The sequence below is a fragment of the Calidris pugnax genome, unplaced genomic scaffold, assembly GCF_001431845.1.
Source record: "Calidris pugnax isolate Ruff unplaced genomic scaffold, ASM143184v1 scaffold188, whole genome shotgun sequence".
In the NCBI taxonomy this organism is placed as follows: domain Eukaryota; kingdom Metazoa; phylum Chordata; class Aves; order Charadriiformes; family Scolopacidae; genus Calidris; species Calidris pugnax.
Window position 1 is genome coordinate 1,232,802 of NW_015091257.1, and position 18,139 is coordinate 1,250,940.

The following is an 18,139-nucleotide window of genomic DNA, read 5'->3' on the forward strand; positions in this document are numbered from 1 at the left end:
AATAGCTTAGCCAAAATGAACCGTGTTATACAGGAGATTTTGTTTGTTTTATTTTCTTTACTAGCAACCAAGACTGATCATCCATTACAAAAGCATACATCTGACAAATATCTGAGCTCTGAGAAGTGGTTGCAGAAGTATGGCTTGAAAGCTCAGAAGCTCACACTGTATGATGCACTTGCTGATTGCACTTTTCGCCATGCAGATGGGATTGTTGACATAAAAACTAAACCAGAGGATGAATCTTCACAAACTGATGCTGTGAGTATTGTTAGTTTTCCCTCACGTCCAGCCAGTTGTTTGGTTTCTCTTTTAAAGCTTGAAAACTTGACTGATAGATGAATTTATGATAAAGTGTATGGTCAGTTGTTTTGTACTTTTTGTTAAAATCAGCTTATTAGTGGAATGAGACAAAGATGGTCATAAATAAGACTATTTCAAAGGGCTATTTGAAAATAAAGGACTCCTTCCTAGTCCATATATAATCTGCAAGGAAGAATCAGGACTGTCTTAAGCAATATTTTGTATTTGTGTGGGGTAGGGCAAAGATCGCTTGTCATCTTCATTTTTCTTTAGAAGTGTTGGTCTCAGTGACTCCAGTGTTTGCACTTAAATTTGGATTAATTTATCTGCTATTTTTTTTTCTCAAGCTCTACCATTATACGGTTTGGTGAGCTTTTGTTCTTGCTAGCTACAACAATAAAAACATTTTCTACTGACTTTTGCTAGGAGCAAATTCTGTGACCACTCTATTCCATGTCTATTTCTGCACCTGTTCATGTGCGACAAGCACGTACCTTTGAAGTTTGTTTGCCAAATACTAAAGGCACTGCAATATGTGCTTTGAAACATGAAACGTGTTTTTCTTGGCTGTAGGAGACAAAGAAGAAAGTAATTCATGCAAAATACTGTGACAAGTTTGTCCATACCTTTTGGAAAGATGGATCTGTAGTTCACGTATATGTTAGTGCAGAAAAGCTAAAGCAGTACGAGGAGAAAATGAGGGCGGCTCTCAGACAAATGGAAGGAAGGTTAGTGTTCTGTCACGCAAAATCAGTTTGTATTATTGTACACTGATGTTGAAATGTTTGACATTTACTGTCATAATAAGCTGAAGTGTTGGTAAACTGCCAGTACTTAGCAGTACTACGCCAGAAATCCATTTCAGATCAGAGTCGCGTGCGTAGGATTTCTTAGTAGCCATGTAAGAAAACTGATGAACAGTTTTGTCCTTTGTTCTCCTTCTGGAACACAAATGTGAAAGTCAGGCTGCACATTACTGAAATACTGCTGAAAGTGCCAAAACACATTGGGACATAAGTCTAGAATCATCAATAAAACTTGGTAAACATTTATCCTGTGTACCTAGGAGCTCTTGTGATACCTCTGGCAACAAGTAGCACAGCTTGGCTTGTGCCCCTCCCAATACTGGTTATTTGCCCTTTTTGCAAATTTATGTTGAAGACAATAGTCTAGATCAGCCTCGGGGCATGAGCTATTAAGTAAAGTGTATGATCAAAAGTTCAGTGATCAAGCTAGCTCTGTAGTTTACTTTTCTGCAGCTGTATAGATGCACTCTTAGGTTTTGTAGGACATCTACAAAAATATAGGCAATCTGAAGATCTGATTCATCTGTTCTAAAGATGCCCTAAAGTAATTTGGCTTTCATATCTACATGAGGAGAAGAAGGAATCTTGCAAAATGGATGTTGTAGAACCGAAAGAAAGAATAAATGTTGCCCTCTGTTTTGTATATTAGGACAATGAGATATCTCACTGAAAAAAGCAAGATGTGTATTTTCATTTTATTGCTGCTTCTCTACCACAAGTATAAGAGCCTGGATACATTTAGCAAGGTCAAACAGAATTTTGTTACTCCTTTTCATTTATCTTCATCTTGCTGTATTTTTGAAATCTGAGCCAAGATTATGGATTTGCTGTTTTGAATAGTTCATCTCATTGGTAAAAAGTCTTGGTAGACCTCATCAAACACTTTTGGGGGATATAACTAATGGCAAAATGGCTATCAGCAGCAAATGTAATAGTATCCTTTGAATTTCCACAATATCGTGTTTTTAAACCTCTATGGAGATGAGTAATATTTTTCCCAGGACCATTATATTCTGTCTGTTAAATGTCTCTGTTTCACAGTAGACAAGTAGTTTATGATTCTCAAGGGAAATCAGATTTGGACCTGCTGCAGCCATTACTGAGGAAATGTTCTTTACACAACAGTATGTATGCACGTATTTAACTGGCAGGCATGCTTAAATCCTGTTTAAAATGTAAAACAAGTCTGTATTTAAGGTTCAAGGTCAGCAAAACATCGAAGCATCTGTGTTATATTAAGATTCTTCAAAGTACTCAAGTTTCTTGCAGAATAGGTTCTCAAGCAGTTCCCTCAAAAGGGAAGCATGTTAGCATATGCTTAAAAGATTTCCCAAGTTCAGACTGCAGGGGCAATAGTTATAGTTACTTCCTTGTGGATTTCCCAGCTCAAACTACCTAATAATTGACTTTATAAAGGTGCTGTATTGCTTTGTCTGTTTTGTCTGTCTCCAGATTCCTACTGAAATTAGAAAATAAAAGTGTCTTGTGTTGTTATGTAGTGACAGAGGATTGGTGCATCCACGCCAATATACCACTTCTGACAGTGAGTAGTAACAGGTGCTTAGGGAAAGAGAATAAGTAGTACAGCACTGATAAAAAGATCCTTCCTGTTAGATTCTGATATGCAAAGCTCCAAAGATCTTACAGACTAGGTTCTGATTTTTTTCTTCCTCCCCCAGGATCAAGTGGCTTCAACGAGGAAGCAGAGGGCTCTTTGGGAATATGGTTGAAGATGATGTCTATATTCTTATTGATACATCCCAGTCTATGAAGAATAAGCTGCCAATGGTGAAGGAGAAAATATTTCAGCTCATACAGGTGTGATAAAGCGATGATTTTGATGACTGAGGAGCATTTCAGAGTAGGCTGGTCTTTTACTCTGGTTATTACTCTGGGATTTTGGTTTTTTAATTATTTTTTAGAAAACGGCAGCTTTATAAAAATATTTTTATTTTTCTTGGTAGTTAAAAATTTATGTTTTTCCTTATTTGTACAAACATTTGAAAAAATTCTGGAGAAAATGTTAAAAACTAAAAAAGTTTAAGTAGTTCTTCTTTCCCTCAAGCCGTGTCCCTCCTAAAAAAAACTAAGAGAAAAAAATAGAACCCCCCCAAAAAAACCTATGCAATCAAACACTTTTTGGCATTTTCATTTTTATTTTTAAGCAGTGCCATCCAGTTTCACTTGCATATTGTGATTTGTAATGTCTGTTGTAGATTCACTTTCATGCTTTCACAATAGAGGGTGTAGAATGTTTTGAACTTGCTTGCATCTTACAGTAACTCAGAACTTTGCAAAGTGACTTGCAAAGTGCAGAAGTACCTAAAAAGCAGTGTACTGGGAAACACACCTAAGATAGGATTTATCTCACCTAGTTTTAGAAATCTACAATGATGTCACCTAAGCATACATTAATATTTGAGAGAAACAGGCACTGTTAAAACATGATTAATCTTAACTTTTTTAGGCCTGAGAGGAGTAACTGACAGAAATTCTGTCAGTCTGGCATTGATAACAATCATGATTAGGGCTAGAAAATGTGAAACTGTAACAGAGGTTTTTGAGCTAAGTGCACAAATGATAGGACGTAATATGGTGTGGTCCTCTAGGCAGATCAGCACTAGAAAATGATTAGGTACTGTGCCAGGTTTCACGGGCAGCTGCACAGAAATGGTGATGAAAGGGAGGCAAAGATTCCAGGCTCTGAAACTTTGTACTAGCTTGCACAAATCTTTTCCTCCTTATAACTTCTGTCCAAAAGCAACTTCAGCAAATTCTTAACTTAATTCTCTTTTGCTGTCCTAGTTCCCCTTGCCAGTGCTCTACATTTGATTCTTGTTCTCCTCCTCTAAACATATCTTACTTTGATCCTGGTTTCAATTTCCTTTGGTCAGCAGTCATAATCTCTTCCTTATACCACTGTTCATACCCAGTTTTGTCTCTCTCTTTCTTGCCCTCCTAGATATTTGCTGTTGAAGTAGTTTAAGAAATATGAGTAAATGGGAACTTACACTGGGAAATTAAAGTAATCTTAATAGTTGCAGGCAATAATTGTCTCTGTCTCCATATGTCTCTCTGTATACCATAATTGAATGCTATCATAACTTATTGTAACCATATAATCAACTATATATTAATGAAACCAACTCCTACTAGTCACTATTTCAGGATACAAGTATTCTGTCTGTTAACACTGAGTAAAATTCAGATACTGTCTCTTGCAGGAACAATTGAGGTGCAAAAAGAGGTTTAACTTTGTGAAATTTAGTGCCCAAGCAGTGGCATGGCGAGAGAAACTTGCTGAAGTTAATGAGGAAAATTTGCAAGATGCTTGGCTTTGGATAAAAGGGCTTGAGGTAACATGGAAACTAATTATCACAGAGCGTGTTTGTGCAAAGTTATATTTGTGTCTCCTGTTTTGTATGGCTAGGCTATTTTTGGATCGACTAAGCATTTGACTTGAGTGAGCTGAAAATATACATGGTGTGTATAGACTTTAGCAGATCTGAGTAAAACATATTCTCTTTGTCAGGTATAATAATCCTTTGACCTTGGGCCTGTTTATAGGATCATACTAATTCAACTTGCAGGCTGCTATGTTTAGTAGCCACAATGCAAACTTTGGCCAGTTTGGTTTCTGTAGGAACCATGACAGTGCTCAGATCCTGCGTCTAAATTTGTCACTCTTGCTGCAGGGCTGCTGCGTGGACGAGGGCTGTCACTGGCAGGCTTACAGTTCAGAGGTGGGACAGGAAACTGGTGCCAGCCAGCTGGAGGAGCATTTCTGGTCCCTTTTGGTGCATAGATAGACGGCTGACTTTAGCCTTCATAGCAACATGAGAGCAACCATACCCAGACCAAATGTCTGCCTACCCAACATTCATTCTCTGACAGTGGCCAAAATCTGAGGATTTTTCCCTGAAACAGAGTAGAAATGCTGGTAGTTAGCCACAGTCAGCTACTAGACTGTAACTGTCAGCAGTTTTAGGACCAGTTAATGTATCAAATGTAGAAGGCAATATTATGAGCACAGGACTGAAACTCAGTCCTACAACAGTACAGATATATCCCATGTTATGTTTTTTAACACAGGAAACATGTTTATATAATAAAAGTCCTCAGGATTACAACAGCTCTTCCTCAAACTTAATCATGAAGCTCCTGAGGATGAGGGAGTTGGGTAGGCTACATAATACCTCTGAGACTACAAAGCAAGATAAATAACTTGATATTCTCAGAAAGTACTAAGAGACAAACACATGGAGAAAAGAAAGTATTAGTGTGGCCTCACTGAGTAGTTGGTGAATACTTATAACTGAGGTTAGTAAACTTAATTTTACTGCCTTTCTTCAGACTTGAAAAGTTGGCTCTGTTTAAGCCATATACATGGTAGAGCATCATGCAAGTTGATAGTACTTTGAACTACTGTACTTTGATACCATCTTGTATATGCATTTGGGAATGGCCTTTTTCATCATTATTCATGAAGTTGTGAATTGTTGATTATAAATTTCCTTCTATGTTCAGATCTAGCCGTCTGAAATGGTACAGAGAATGGTACAAGAACAGTCTACTTTTTGAAGGGGGGTTGGCATCTGCTGCTGACCTTTTAGTCTGTTTAAAGCAGCGCAAGCATAAGGCTGAGATCAGAAAGCTGGCTTTACAGTGAAGCTGAAATGAACAGAGGATTGCTCTGTAATATTAATCAGAGTAGATCCTTTGATCTCATTTTATACACATTGGTCCCAGGATGTTGAATAAGGAAGCTGAGCTATAAACAGTAACTAACTGTTCCTTAAAAATCCTTTAGAGGTGATAACCTTTAAAAATTTTAGGGGTGATTATGCCATGTAGTTGAAATGTGGCAACTTTATTTAAAACACTGATAAAAACAGTGTCCATCTGTAACAATTGCAACTGAGAAATCTATTTCCCTCACACCATCAACATCCCCAGTGTTTTCTCTTGATATAGTGGAAGACGTTGTTTTGTTTCAAATCAGATCAAAACCATATACCATTATTGAAAAGAGCCGGGATGGCCAATTAACACATAATAATGAGCAACGTGTGCCTAAAACTTTATAATGCTTACTAAAACTTTAAGAATACTAGATATATTTAACACAAAATGGCTCAGCCTATTTATTTCTTATGACTATGTACTGGTAAGGATTGTTTGTGGATTAGAAGATAGGAATATATACCATCTGAACTATCTTGTTGTCTGGCCCATATATTCTTACACAGCCATACAGAGTCACTCTCAGAGTACACCTCTTTTTCCATTTCACCTGATTTTCTTACTCTGCTCTTTCTAATAAAAGTTTGCTGGAGGGATGGATTAGAGGAAGTTTTAACACAATTAATTGGACTGAAAAAATAGTGCTATCTCTTAACATATTTTTGCACATATGAGTCAATGTTAGTGATTTACATTTATTTTCTGTAATGCATTATATATGTGGATCCTGAGTCTCTTCTTACTTACACCATTGCAATCCTCACTGCTTTCCAGACTGGTACTCAGGGTGTTACACTGGCATAAAACACACTCATACCGTTTCACAGATTTTGCTTTGTCCCCATTGAAAGGCTAAGACTAAGACTTGATGAAACACTTCTTCATACTGGTAAAATTTTGCTTTTCCCCTAAATTTGGAAGGTTTTGTACACTGAATTTTTGAAAGGAGGAAGTCTGAAGATGCAAACTGTAGTTTTTATGTTCTGATAAGGCATGAAATGTATTTCAGTGAGTGTGGAATTGCATTTAGTCCAAAAAGAAGGAAGACAGATCATTGATCACTAAGTTTGTGAATGACGCAGAAAAAGTGTTAGTGTTACTCAAATATGATTTTTTAAGGGGCACAGTATTGCTTTACTGCATATGTTTTGTTGTTATAGCTAACATCTCTGCTAAAAAATAAATGTTGTTTACACTGATGTGCTGAGGGGGTAGGTGGGAGATAGTCTGGAAAAAGTCTTCAGAAAACCAGGAAGTTCTTTACCTATTTTTGAGAAATAAACTTGTGCAACTCTTTTGTGGAGCTTTTGAATTATTTGTTTAAGTAAAATATCTATTCAAGGGAGTGTGATGAGTTGGCTATCAGGAGCAGCAGTGGGAAAATTTAAACGAATAAATTTTCTCACATCTTGCTATCTATTTATAGTCTTTTAGTGATTGCTTTTGCTTCTACAGCTCCTATTTCCGTTGCCAGTATTTTGCTTATGTGTGTTTCCATAAGCACTGAATACCAATTTGGTATCAATTTATGCTACTTTGACATTTGATTTGATTTTTCTAGCCATGTGACATAAATATTTTCACCATTTTATTACTCATTTCAGTTCTGTAATATCCCCTGAATCGGTACACTGTCATATGAATTTAAGAACAGAGGCAAAGAACTGTTAGTATTTATAGCTATTTCTTTGTTTTTTTCTCTTTGGTTTCTTAGGCTGGAAGTTCCACAAATACACTCAAAGCTCTCCAGATTGCTTTTGCGGATACCGACACTCGGGCTATTTATCTCTTGACTGATGGGAGACCTGACCAGGTATTTCTGAAAGGGGAAAAGGGAGAATGCAGTAATGTGGTGCTACAGTGGTGGTGTCAGAAGGCTGAGATGAATATCATTCCTGCGGAGCTGAGTCTCTTGGACATTGTCATAAAGTTGAAAAATTGTATTTGAAGAATGTGTTGTTTCTGAAGGGGTTTTGATTAAAACTCTCTGCGCACAGTCTAGTCTTTGGTGCATGATAACTCATGACATTTATCATGAATTATTTGAAGGATCTGGTAACTGATTAAACATTAAAGCTGTATGTTAGTATCAAGGTTAGGATTTGTGTTAAATAAAATATCTCCCTGACTGAGTACAAATATCTCATGAATTAAAAATCAGAAAATAATGATGGTCCCATGATATGGTTGGATTTAAATATTAAAACCCTGCAATCTTATATGATGGCTTAAAAACCTAAAAAGAAAATGATAGCAAAATAGAAAAAAAACAACCCACGTGTGTGTTCAATATTTTTCCCCAAAGAACACATCAAATTTATAGGTAGGTACCTTCTTACATTCTGTTGCAAAGCTTATGCAAACGGTATGTCATGTTTGAGGAGTAAGGTCCTAATTATTAATTTAAATTATTTTCATATAAAGATGTTACCATTAATATTGTTCCATTAGGTCTCCATATGATACCAAATTCCATTTTTATCCTGATGAGTCAAATTTGATCTCATGTAGGTGCAATTCTGGAGTAGCAGAGAGCTTGAGTTGCTTTAAGTCTCACTTTAAGTGGATAATAAAATCAAATGAGTTGTTACTGTGGCTTAAAATGATGCTATTTCATATTGTATTGCACTATATAATACCAGCTAAAAACTGGAAAAAACCCACTTGTTGGTCAGATACAATGATGCAAATTAGATAGAACTGAGCTTAGAAGCTGGTATGCTGAGAATACTGTATTTGCTATGGAAAATTTGGCTTGGTTGTAATGGCAGATATGCAACAAAACTCTGACTTAGATAAATAGCTGGGCTGAAGGGCACATAAAATTAATTACTGAAGCATATACAATAAATCTAGGATTCAGGAAGTATCATAAACTTTCAGAAATAATGTCTTTAAATCTTGATAAGGAGGAAAAGTCATAAAGGCTCACTTTCCTTTTTGTTCTGTTTCCCTTGATAAAAGGAAAGTGGCCCGTGAGGAAGGGTGGATTTATATGCTTCAAAGTCATTTGAATATCAAAATGTAAACCTGATTTAAATCAGCAGATGAGAAACTTTGACTTACATCTTTTAATATTGTTTTTAATTTCAGTTTTGAGCTTTGATATTTTCTGACGACAAGTTGATTATTATTGACTGTGACTCATTAAAACTCAATTTAAAACTGATCAAAATCTTTGCATTGTTTCACACTTTTGCTAGCTAGGAGTGTATATTCATATTCATTAAAGAATAATTTGGCTAAACATATGCTTATGCAGATTCTTCATCCTAATATTTTTTTAAAGTTAGAAATTCATGAACACTTCATTTCTTTTTTCCTAAGTAATAATGGCTTTTATGAATTATATGATACTTTTTAGATGAAAAAAAGGAAATGACCAAGAGTGCTTTTAACTATTAAAGTGCAACAAACAAATATATTGCAAATATCAGCAGAAAGCGAAATTTATCAAGATTTATGGCAGTATTCTGAACAACCAAAGTTGTCAGAAGTTAGAGAATTTCTTTCTACCAGATCCTTCAAAATTTTTAGATATGGTTGATCTTTTACTTCCTTACCTAATTTTAATTTATTTATTGGAGGAAGAAAACTAGCTTTCCTGTTTTCTCAGCCTCTATGTTGTTTTCTGGTATTGAATAAACTTACCATTGAACTAATTCAGCTTAATAAAAAAAAGCAACAGTTATATACATCCAAAAATATTCAGTTATATACATCCAGTGATACTAAACACCAGTGTTCAATTTCCTATACTCCAGTAATTTTCTATAAGACTTCAGAAACAAAGAGTACTGATTGTATTATAATTTAGATTTTATTTATTAGACTATCCTGTGCCTTAATGCATTATCAGTGTTTCAAAGTCAATTTTAAATTAGGTCCTTTTATGTAATTATGAAAGAGCAATTCATATAAAAGGTATGCTTTTAACGGATCTATATCTGTCTCGAAACAACAGTATGACTAATTAGATTCTTGCAAATTCTTCATATTTTGATAAATACATTTCTAGATGTCATATGTTTAATACACATTTTTCAATTTTCAGCCCCCCCAAATAATTCTGGCTCAAGTCCAGCTTCATTGTAATATTCCCATCCATACTGTATCCTTCAACTGTGACGATACAGAAGCTAATAAATTTTTATACAAACTATCTACTGAAGCAGGGGGACGGTTTCATTATTACAACATTTATTTGACTGATCCTGATGCTGCAGGGTTTATTGATGTGAGTATTTGAAAATAAATGTGTTTGTTTCTTCATGCTATTGAAGGAACCACAGGACTTGCATTATTGTGATTTCATGTTACAATAGATTATTAAAAAAAGATTGTTAATCCTAGTCAGATTTGAAGTCGTGAAAATAATGTGTGCCATTTTTTCCTTATGAAATCTTATTAGACCACAACAAAAATGCCCAAATATCATGCAACATACATTTGTACTGCTACCGTTGCAGAACTGTTTCCCTCTGCCCCAAACCCAAAAAACCATATAGACCAAATTCAGCTCTGCAAGAAACATATGTGGTCTCTATTGTCTTGGCAATGTTACTGTTTAAAATGAAACTATGGTTTGTATTCTGTTAATAAATGAGAGAATGCAGAGCTGAACTTGAATGATAATGAATGTATGATTCTATGAATTTTGCTAGAAGTTTCCTCTACAATAGCCACTGGGGAGAGATCTATAATGTGTAAAATGACTAGAATAGCAGTGATCTATCAAGTGTGACTAAACAGCTCAATCTAACAATCCCCAATAGGAAATTTCTGAATAGACTAACAGAAGCACCCATTTAAAGCATATTCTTATTTTTAATTAAAGTTAAAACTCAGTTAATTAGTACCACAAATTTTAGAAATGGTGGCAGTGGAACAATGAGGAGAACTAGGAACAAGGCAGTAGCAGGAAATGTAGAACTTTGCAGACACTGATCAGAAGGAAGATGTGAAAATACTCCAGCTCTTGGAAGATATCGGAGAGTGTACTGGGCAGTTCCAGTGATTCTGCTGATGTGGATTGTGTGACACTGCCTATGTTGGAAAGATGAGAGACAGAGTATGTGTTGTCCATCTCCGGGCTTCTGGCCTTGTGGGAGTTGTAAAGGGATCATCATTGGAATTTCCTTCCTGTTTCCTCCTGCAGTCCAAATGATTCCCAGTCAGTTCCAATGTTTATTTGAAGAGTATGGTTTTTACTTCCCATTTTTTAGGGACAGTATGTGATATGGCTGTGATCTGTAGAATGGCAGGAAAACAGTTGTAGTGTCCATATCTTGTATTTTATTTGCTTACTCATTTGCTTACTTGCTTGGAATGAGGGGAGCTACTGACCTCATTGCACCATTCGGAAATATGGCTGTTCATATCCCAAGGGGTAACCGGCTTGTTAAGGAATGCTCGTCCTTTTCCTAAAAAGGAAGAATAATTTGAAAAGTTGTATTGCCAAGCACATTTTAATCTCGTTTGTAAATTTGTTCATACATAACGAAAGTGAACGAATCAAACTTTGATTTAGGAAGAGAGACTACGTGAAAAAGTATACAAAATTATGCACCTGTCCTAACTGAATCTTTACTCGAAATTATTATGAGAGCTTGCATAGTTCCGGTTCAGAAATTAAACATATTTAGGAGTAATTGTAATAAAACATTTGATTTTCTTTTTGTTAGAGTGAAGACATACATCTTTTGAAAAGAGAGATTGAACAAGGAGAAAGAGACCTAGAGACAGTGAAGACCTTTCATGCCGAATGTCTGATGATGGATTCTTATAATGGAGAAAATGATCCAGTGAATAAGTATGTCCTCATGCTTCTATTATGTTAATAAGAGATAGGAGCTATTTGTTACATTGCTTCTTTTTCATTGTCTTGCATTTTTAACCTCTGACATTCTCCTCTTTTAAAAAGAAAGGTTGTTGGGGTTTCTTTTTTGTTGTAGGTTTTTTTTTTTTATTATTTTGTTTTAAACAGTTACAATAATGGAAAAGAAAAATCTGGAAAAACACAGCAATACTGTGATGCCTGAAACAAAATGATCTCAAATATCTTAGTAGTCTCAAATTATTAGAAATAAAGCAAAGAGGTAAAAATATTTTTCTGGTAAGGTTGCTAAAGTAAAGTTGCTCCCCCTGACCTAGAGAATTCACAAAAAATAATTGTCTTATTGATAGAGCTGCCTTGTTACTGCATGACTAAATTGCTGCTCATTTGGATATGCCGATTGAAACATAAATTACATACAAATGTATTTGTTTAAAAGATGGCAAACACCATAAATGAAATTCAGCTTACTTTTCACACTTTTGATTTTGCAACGCGTGTCTATACGTTCATGTCATATTTATCCATGTTTTTTATGAAAAGGTGAGAAATCTCATATTTAAAAATACTTTCATGTTCAGCAGCAGTTGAAAAACATGCTGAAAATCTCTCAGTGCCAAGAATGACTATTCAAAAAGAGGTCCTTCCACAGCATACTGAAGGCAGACTCCTAAGCCACTGGGGAAAAGTTTTCTGCATGTCTGCATATGCTGAGTTTCTCTTTGGGGAAGAAACAGAAACAAACTGTAGCTTCAGACATGAAGTTATTTGTAATCTTTACCGGAGTATAACCTTAATGAAAAAATAGCCTGTCCTGTGTCTTATCTTTGTAGTCATGGTACAAAAGCAAAAAGTACATTAAAAAATATAGTATTTTTAAGACAGAAATTTATTAAGAACAGTAAGTTAAAATAAAATTATTAAAAATAACGTAAAGTAAATTGAAAGTGGAGAGTGCTGTGGAACAATTTTATATGTATGTAAGTGCAGGTAGGATGTCCAGTATAAAAATGTATATGAGTGTTTATTTCAATTTGCACATATTATCTTTTATTACTGCTGGGACATAGGTATATACGTGTGTGTGTATATATATGCATATATATATATGTGTGTGCGTTATTTTCATTGTTGATGACAGGTTTACTCTTTCCCCCAGGATTCAAAGTGGCTATTACAGAACATTCTAACCTTATTAAAATATAAGAGAATGTTGCCTTAAAAAGTAATGAACATCTTTTACATACTAGAGACAACTTTTAAATAGTTTAAAAAAATAAGAATATTTTAACCTCCTTTGAACTCCCTTTTGAAATGAAGACTAGGATAATAGAGAAAATATTTTTCCACTGTCGGAAGCATTTGAAATGAGTATTTAAATTACCAAAAGACTTCAGCTTACTGTTTTTTTAAACTAGTGATATATGTTTGAATAACTTCTTGCTTGTTTCTTCTTTTTGTCACTTAAAATCAGTAATCACAAGCAGAAAGATACTGTGTCTTCTGAAACCGAAGACGTTGAAGAGCTGAGCCCTGCTCTTAGCAGTAGGCCATGCTGTGCTTCAGAAGAGCTAGCACTAACACCACATCAGCAAACCTGGCAAACCACTGCTGACATTCCAGCCCGAAGGAAGAAAGCTTTATATGCAGGTAAGACTAGAATGAACTGTAGTTGTTAGCGGAATTTATTCTTGAAAAGATTCTTTTAAAAATAGCAAGAAGCATCCCTTGTTGTAGGAACAAATGAAGCCTTTGATGATTTAAATAACCATCTTTCTGAGATTTTAACTAACTTCTCTTCATTTTTTTCTTTTCAGCCATCTTACTCATTTGGTCCAATCAGACAAATGAAATATTAACCATTTTGACAGACTGTTTTGAAAGCTCTGTAAATAGTTTTTTAACAGCAGATATTAAACCCTTATCTCTTTATTCTAAATAAGTACATCATTGGGAAGAACGAACAGCTGATCTATGTTTCACTAATTACGGCATTACTCGAGCTAATATTTAACTTACTTCACCTGTAACACTACATTTCTCTTTGAAGTCTCCTTTGTATGCAGTATGAAACCAAGTTTAACTAGCTGATGTAAAAGAAGTCTTCATCCCTGGGAAAGCACAAAGTACAAATCAGTGCTGAATTAATTTTATATTTGAGGTCTTGACTAGGCAGTCCCTTAAAAATTGCGACTGGATACCAAAGAGGAACTCAAAAATCCCAGGCATGTATTTGAGCAGTAAGTTAGCTCTTCCTTTCTTTCCCTTTCAACACCTACAGAGCATACAAAGACAAGTCTGCTGCGAATCCTGAGCCATAGTGCGAAATCCAGGGAAGAAAGCACAGAGGAAGGAATAGCTCCTAGAAAGAAGAGTTTTTCTGTCAAAAAGAGTGTGAAATGTACAACTGTTTTCAAAGGCAAGTTGACATAACAGGAAGCTCTGGGTGGAGCAGACGACAACATTTCTCCTGCTGCATTTGTAACTAATGGCACCTCATTTGAGGCATAACTGTGCAGACCTGCAGTACAAAGGACTGGGATGCAGCAGGGATGCAGAGATCTGGAGACGCAGGAGGGTATTGTTACACAGCATATAAGCTGTGGTCAGACTCCTGCCAGTGCCCAAACTATTCCGTTTACAACAGCTTAGTCATGCCCGCGGTGTGCGGCAGCTGTGATACAGTTGTGCCTTAGACTGCTGAAAGGATATCACAGTTGCTCCTTATCAGCAGAAAAAGTGGATCTTGAGATTCTTGTTCTACAGTAATTATTGTTGTGATCTAGTAATTTGTAGTTATGTTCGTTGTTGAGGTTAAAGCTGGGACTGGTTGTTCTAATTATACAGTACCAATGTAAGACAGGTTGCACTTTATTAATATGCTTAGACTTGCGAAAAACACACTCTCTGGGACAGAAACATGTGTAGAGACAGAAGTATCTCCAATGGGGCTTGTATACACATCCAGATACTTTTAATTTCTCTCAGTAATTAATGCAGCTCTGAACTTCATGGTAGGTTCTCTAAATTGTTGTAAAACCTCACCTATGGTACTTAAAGATGTTCGACTTTAAATATTTCAGCATCTTATTTTTAGTTCTTCATATACCTTTTATAAAAATTTTCATAGTGGTATACCTTAAATTAGCCACTCCTGGTAGTACTTGGTATCGTATCTTGAATTGGGGAATAAACTGGTTAGTCTTTCTTTTTGGGTTGTAAGAAATAAAAAAATACAAAGTTCAGGGTTTTTTTTTTTTAAATTAAATTATTCTCCAGCTATTTTATAAATTTTGTCATTGGTTAATTAGGGCGCATGAGGCGTATAACAACACAGTTACTATTGATCAAGCACAAAGAAATGCAGGAGACATAATTCTCATTGATTAATTTAGTAACTGAATAGACATTAATGTGCAGTCTTTGTGACACTGCTAGTAGGCTCAAATAAAAAAATGATGCTATTACATGTTAGCTTATTTGTGTATATTTTTGTGTGCACAAAAACTGTGAGACAATGAAATGTAAATGCTTTATCTTAGATCTGGAAACGCAGGAAGCTGTGAAAAGGACATCTAAAAGGTATGTGTGTACATATATTGATATGTCACAAAAAGTTATATTTTTCTTCAGTAATTTCAAACTTCTCAAATGTATTTCTACCTTGTACTATGTCTTACAGTCTCTTTTTTCTAGTTCTCTAGATATCCCTTCAGCTCTTTGGTTAAAGACTCATGGCTTGGTTGCTAGGCGACTCACCATCATGGATGCCTTAGCTCCTACAGCTGTCCCTCGTGGTACCAAATTCATCCCAGTTCTGGACAAACATGTAGTTTCTAAAGTATTTGATGAGGTAAAACTCTTACACTTTTTCAGAACAAACATAAAACTTAGTGCTTTTTTCAAAAGGATTTTTAAAATTCATTTCTATAAATGTTATAATTGCATTCTCTAGTGTTCATTGTAGATGGTTGATGTGCACTAAATTTATAATGCATACCTGCATCTTCATTCATGCATCAGTAAGAAGATAAAACTGATTGTTAATAGCATTTCTTGCAGACTTTACCCTTAAGTTTTAGAACTGTGTATTTTTCTTTCACAGTTACCAGCTGATGGCAGTGTGCAGCCATCAGGTGTTCAGCAATTTCATGAACGCCACAGCCTCTACTGATACGTATTGATTCACTGGAGTATGTATTTTAGGTCCTTAAAGACATTTGGAAAACTGTGCAGGTGCAGTTTGTGGATTTGTGCATTCTCATGGTTTACATGTGTCCACTAAGACTTTTTGAAAAGCATTGAAATTCAGTAATTAGTATTTAATTCTGATAGGTGTAGACTATTGTGAGATTCTGGAGGTGCAAAGTTCATGATAAATTGTGTATTCTGAAGCTCCATAATTCCAATAGAATTTCCATTCTATTTAAAGGAAATCCTTTTTGTGGCAAGTTGCTCTTATTATTCTTATGTGATGCATCCTATGAAAGTCCTATGAATATGCTGCAGCTCATTTTAACTAACAACTAATTAAACAATACTCAAAGAAAAGCTAAACAGCATCTATTTAAATAGTAAGGTGTAAGCAAGGAGTTTGGAATAGAATGTGATGTGCAGTGAAGTAAATATTTACTTCAAAGATACACTTCTGTACATTTTAAAGTTTTCATGTTTGTTTTTTAAATTTAGGAACAGGAATTTTTGCTATAGCATGCAGATTGTGGAAGCAGAACCAGATCTTCTGGTTTACTAAAAGCAAGTCAAACCCAAGATCTTTAAGGACTTTTTTTTGTATGCTATAAAAAGATGGCTTTTTGTATTGAAAGCATTAAAAATTGTACAATTTAATATTTCAGATGTAAAATAGCAATTTTTCAAAAAAATCAGATATTCAATGATTCTAAACTGTACAAAACAATCTACTCTAAAGTGAAATGTTAAGCAGGAGACATTGTGACTTTTACATAACTCTTACGACTGATTTCTGAACAGACACTTCTTATTCCATCCTCTTCTGAATACTCCTACTAAGAAGAGTTCTTTCTGCTGTGTTTCTAATTGAGGACATCTTTGAATCCTTTCCAGACAATCCTGAGCTGCATTTACACTGCTATTTGTAAAAAAAAGTTATTTGTATAACAGAATGGTCTTTCGAAAATAGTCAAAGCTATGATTCAGCAGGCAATACAGGTAATTTTTAACAGTAGTTCATGGAAGCTTATGGTAGTCTATTTCAGGCCTGAAATAAGTTCAGTGTTCTAAGAATGAACAGGTGCTGTACAGAATCTGAACAGTGATCCATGGGTTTTCTTTAGATGTAGGGACATAAACACAAAGTAACATACCATTTTTACCACTTTTTTTGTACCTGCTAATCCCCATTAGTTGTATAGAGACACTCAGTTTCTTAGGCAGTAGAGATTTATTGTTCTATGAGTAGAGGCATGGATTTTTCTGGATCTGGAACAGGATATAGAAAGGAAAAAGAAGGTTGGGGGCTTCACACAAAGTAAAACCAGTAGAATTTATGAGCTATGGAACCCATTCTCCCTTAAGCCTCATGCCAACATATCAAGGAAAAGCAGAAGAAAGGTTCTTGGACTAGACACAGAGCTTGAATATAAGCCATTAACAAATTGATTAAGAATCTTGATTACTGCAATACTTCAGAAGACTTAATTGAAGATAATAAACGTACAGATATTTTTGCATTCTTCCAAGATCTTAGTTTTCTTATTGTGGAATGCAGAAAGCCTTGTTTGCTTCTCTGGGGATAGTAAAATTTTTATTTTCAGTCTTTGCTAGCAGTTATGATGGAGTAGCTATGAGCAGTTCTTTCACCTTGGGGATGCAGCAAGCAAAAGGTTTCCATGTCAACTGTTTGTTAACAAGAGGTTGACCTGTTGATGTCAGTTCTATGTGACCTGTCAGTTTCACCTGAGTTATTTCAAAGAGGTTAATTCATTAAACTACCCATCAGATTCCTATCCAGAAAAGAAGGTCTGGGGGCTTGTCTAACTTGCACTGTGGTAGATTTGGAGCAAACTTTCCCATAGAACCATCTGAGTATCTGTTGCAGATTGTGGCACCTTAAGTACAGCTTCTCAAGACATGGAGTTTTGACTTAACACTTTGCTCAGAAGAATCAAGTTCAGATTCAGCCAAGAAAAACATCTTGCTTGATCTAAAATAAGAAAGATTTTTCTAGGGTTATTTTGCTTTGGTTTTGTCTTCAAAAATCTGAAATTTTGGTTTTGAAATAAGAGCCATTTTGAAACAAGTGAATTCTTTTGATATGAAAGTTTAAGTATTTGATTTAGAAAAATGACAAAACATTTTGGCACTCAAAAAGCTTCCCTGTGATTTCTTCAAGCTGAATCTGTCAAATTTCACTTTACTTTGTGAGCAGTTTTCATTGCGCTCAAAGTATGCATAATATTTCAAGTTTTCT

General features: G+C 35.2%; 1 protein-coding gene across 1 annotated transcript in view; it reads left to right on the forward strand.

Moving 5' to 3' along the window:
- The window catches only part of VWA3B (von Willebrand factor A domain containing 3B), a 70,797-nt gene that overhangs the window by 26,803 nt on the left and 25,855 nt on the right, over window positions 1–18,139 (forward strand). The window contains exons 11-21 of the mRNA XM_014960208.1: window positions 65–261; window positions 877–1,031; window positions 2,789–2,927; window positions 4,334–4,465; window positions 7,567–7,665; window positions 9,907–10,089; window positions 11,537–11,664; window positions 13,163–13,338; window positions 13,970–14,107; window positions 15,231–15,270; window positions 15,385–15,541. Coding sequence (XP_014815694.1) covers window positions 65–261; window positions 877–1,031; window positions 2,789–2,927; window positions 4,334–4,465; window positions 7,567–7,665; window positions 9,907–10,089; window positions 11,537–11,664; window positions 13,163–13,338; window positions 13,970–14,107; window positions 15,231–15,270; window positions 15,385–15,541 — 1,544 coding nt within the window. The remainder of the gene's footprint in view (window positions 1–64; window positions 262–876; window positions 1,032–2,788; window positions 2,928–4,333; window positions 4,466–7,566; window positions 7,666–9,906; window positions 10,090–11,536; window positions 11,665–13,162; window positions 13,339–13,969; window positions 14,108–15,230; window positions 15,271–15,384; window positions 15,542–18,139) is intronic.